This window comes from Myotis brandtii, unplaced genomic scaffold, assembly GCF_000412655.1.
Source record: "Myotis brandtii unplaced genomic scaffold, ASM41265v1 scaffold680, whole genome shotgun sequence".
NCBI classification, from domain to species: Eukaryota; Metazoa; Chordata; class Mammalia; order Chiroptera; family Vespertilionidae; genus Myotis; species Myotis brandtii.
Genome location: NW_005370658.1, coordinates 219,415 through 223,159, shown reverse-complemented (window position 1 = coordinate 223,159; position 3,745 = coordinate 219,415). Strand labels below are relative to the sequence as shown.

General features: G+C 54.8%; 1 protein-coding gene across 1 annotated transcript in view; it reads right to left on the bottom strand.

Moving 5' to 3' along the window:
* Positions 1-3,745, bottom strand: part of MAST1 (microtubule associated serine/threonine kinase 1) — a 43,914-nt gene that overhangs the window by 30,014 nt on the left and 10,155 nt on the right. The window contains exon 4 of the mRNA XM_005881607.2: positions 93-124. Within this exon, the coding sequence (XP_005881669.1) occupies positions 93-124 (32 nt within the window). The remainder of the gene's footprint in view (positions 1-92; positions 125-3,745) is intronic.

Below are 3,745 nucleotides of genomic sequence, written 5' to 3'. Positions count from 1 at the left end.
CAATGCGCCAGGCCCCGCCCGCGCCTGCCTTGCACCCCAACCCTGGCTGGAGAAGGGGCGTCCAGCCCAGCGCATGTCTCCCCAAGGCTCACCTGCTGCTTTTCCGGGGCAGGGGCAAATCCTTCTGGAAGGCAAAGGAGCAAAAAGATAGAGGTCAGCATGGGCCAGCAGCCACAGCCGGCAAGTCTTCTCAGCCCCCTGGACTGGAGGAGCAGAAGTTGGGTGGCACAGGCCCTCACCAGCATCATCACTGGCACCCTTGGCCATGCGCTGAGGACTGCAGGGGGGCGGGGAGGGTTATCAGGTTGATTCTTCCCTGACCATCAGAGACCAGCACAGGGCCCCATAGAGGACTCCTGAGTTGGCATCTCAATGTATGTATGTGCAAATGAAATAGGAGTCTTTATTTAAAAAATATTTCTTGAGCACCTGCTGTATGTATGCCAGGCACTGTGCTAGGCACTAGGGACACAGAACTGAATGAAACAAAAATTCTTGCCCTTTTGGGACCAGCATTCAGAAGAGGAAAGCAGACAAAACAATATCAATATAGAAGTGAATGACATCGTTTTAGACAGTAATGAGTGTCATGAATTTAACAAAAATTAAGCGAGGAGATATGATAAAACCGGTTTGGCTCAATGGATAGAGCGTCGGCCTGCGGACTGAAAGGTCCCAGGTTCAATTCCGGTCAAGGGCATTACCTGGGTTGCAGGCACATCCCCAGTAGGAGATGTGCAGGAGGCAGCTGATCGATGTTTCTAACTCTCTATCTCTCTCCCTTCCTCTCTGTAAAAAATCAATAAAATATATTTTTTAAAAAATTAAGCGAGGAGATATGATGAGAAATGGCTAGGAGGGGTCACGAAGGTCTGAGAGAGCTACTCTGGGGAGGTGACTTTTAAGATGGGAGCATCTGTGGAGAAAGCATTCAAGGTGAGGAAACTGCAAAGGCATGGAGGACACCCCGGACTTGGCATGCTCAAGCATGAAAGCATGAAAGGTTGAATGAATGAATGAATGAATGAATGAATGAATCCTCCACATTCCAAGGGTTTTACCCCACTCCCAGCCAGATCCACAGGGTTGGGGATGGGGATAGTTAGAGTGGCTCAAAACCGAGATTTGAATTGGGGATTAGATGATGGCTAGGTGGTCTTTTTTGATAATGGCAGTGATAATAATTAGTAGCCATTAATTTTATGTGTACACATCAGAGAATGGTCATATTCTGTTTGCTAAGCACACAGGAAGTCACTACAGGGACCAGAAATTGCATAGGTCTGAACTCTTCCGAGAGCAATGGGGAGAGGGGTGCCACCTTCCAGCCAGTCCTGAGTCCACAGGCTGATGTGAATAAAGGGGATTGGGTAGGGCTGCAAAATTTGGGTGACGGTTTCAAAAATTCATTTTTTTGGGATTCCAACCAGGAGGAAATTCATCATCTTTGGGATTCCTGAAAGCAGAAAGCCCTGGGTCCAAATCCCAGCTTTGCCTCTTGGCAAATGACCTTCTAATAGTTATGCTCGAAGAGAATTTTGTGAGATGATGCAGGTGCCTAACACCTCAGCATGATACCTAGCACATAGTTAATGCTCAATATTAGGTCACAGGAACAGGAACTATTGTGGGTGGACACCCTGCGCGACAGGAGATGGGCCAGAGGGACTTCCCACTCCCATGTACAGAGGACACAGGTATGGTTTGGGGTCAAAGGGCACAATGTCTACAGCAGCAGTCCTGCCCCACAGAGCCACTGGGTGACTTGAAATCCATACCGGGTTTTCCCCCTTTCTTCACAGGATCAGCTTGAATGAGCTGCATGTTGGACCAGCCTGGCCGGCTGCAAGACTGCAATGGCCCAAGTGAAATCAAGACCTGGATTTTCTGGCCACGGAGCCCCGGACTCCAGACCTGGGTACGCTTGGCTTTTGAAGGTGAGCTCCTGAGGAACCTTTAAGCCCCTCCCGGAGAAGTCCTCAAACCTAGCTCCATCCGCTCGCGGTCCTAAACATTCTAAGGTCGAACAAAGGGGCAAACCGGAGCCGTAGAGGATCTGGATCCTTGGCGTCAGTGTAACAGACGTCACATCCATCCCCAGCTGCAGAATGGCTCTGCCAAGCAGATGCTCCATCTCCCTGGGATTAATGGACGGCGCTGCGAACAGGGCATGGGAACCCGGATGCTGTCCAAACGATCCCAGTTGCTCACAGGGAGCCCTCGGGCGCTCAGAGGTTGTGGGACAGTTCTTAAGGGGTTGCACCAGCGTGAGGGTGTATCCAGGCAACGAACCGGTTAACCCGACCCTGCCAGAGGGAAGAGGTAGGAGCAAGACTCGCGCCCGTGGCAAAAACTAGTGGCTGCCTCCGGGTGGACTGGAGGGCGAGTGGGAGGATCCTGGGCTGGAGGTGTGGTCTTGCGGGAGACAGAAATCCCGCGTGGCGCTGAGCCAATGGGAATCGGCGCCGGCCCGGAGGGCGGAGGCACAGCTCAGGCAGGCCCCGCCCCTCCCCTCCCTTTTCCTGGAGATCCGACAGCGCGTACCCGGCCTGGCTCCTTCAGCACTTGCTCTGGCTTTGCCGCAGCTCCCTCCCTTTCCTCAGAACCCTTTCTCCTAAGTCAGGCCTGGAACGGAGAGGGAAGACTTACAGAGTCCAAGGCTCCCAGATGAGGCCACCTGAGCTCTGTGTGAAAGCAAAATAGCTTTGCACCATAGGTCTGGCTCCAGCATCATCCAGACACCTGGAAAGTCCTTCCTGCTGTCTGACCCCGATTTCTCCTGCTGCAGTGACTGATCAGCTCACCTTGGCCTCCAACCTCAGGGATGGTGGATTAGAGAAGTCCGGAAAAGGACAAGGCCCTGAATGAGGGTTGGAAACCACCCCCCCCTTCTTTTCCCAAGCTCCAGGCAAGAGATGTAGCCTGGGTCTGGGACCCCGTATGGCTTTACCTAAACCCCTCCGAATCATCTAGCACTGGACTGAGCTCCAAAAAGGCTCAGAAGGACCAGACCCCAGGCAGGCCTTGGGGTGAAGCTTTGATCAGTTTTCCCTTTGAGGTCTGTTTGGGAGCAACACCAAACCGCTCTATTAACCCTTAGAAGGACACACCAAAGACTGGAGAAGACCCTTCTCAGCGTCACAATCCCCACCCGTCCTGGAAGTGGGAGTTCCCGATGTGTCCCCGCCTCCCTACACTCCACAACAGTCCTCAGTGTCCGACTCCGAGCAGTGGGCCCACGCCTCCCGCGCCTGCGCAGCCTGGAGACCAGCATCTTCTAAGGCTGCAAGGAGCTAAAAATCGCTCCCGCCCACCCACAAGCTGCGCTGGACTTGAGGATGGGGGAGGTGTCGTGGAGGGGAGGGCAATAAAGAGAGGCTGTCTCGGTGCCTGTCCAATTAGGTCAGTAGGAAGCAGCCTGGTGGCTGGGCAGGTGCATGGACGTCTCCGGAGGGTCCCCGCACCTCCAAAAGGCGCCTGAGGTGGCGAGGGGCGAGGCTGCCGCACAAACATGTTTACGGCTGCGGTGGTGCTGGCGGCCCCGAGGGGCGGGAGCCCTGGGGCAGTAACTTTGCTCTGGACCCCCTCACCCCAGCCCGGCGGAGTTGCAGGGTGATGACTTCGGCCCTGGCCCCTTCCCCTCCGGCGGGCCGGGCGCCCGGCAGGCTATCCTCAAAGTGGAGCTGCACCCCCTCCTTCAGAGCCCTGGATCCCCGGGCGGCGCCTGAGGGGGAGGGCTCCCAGC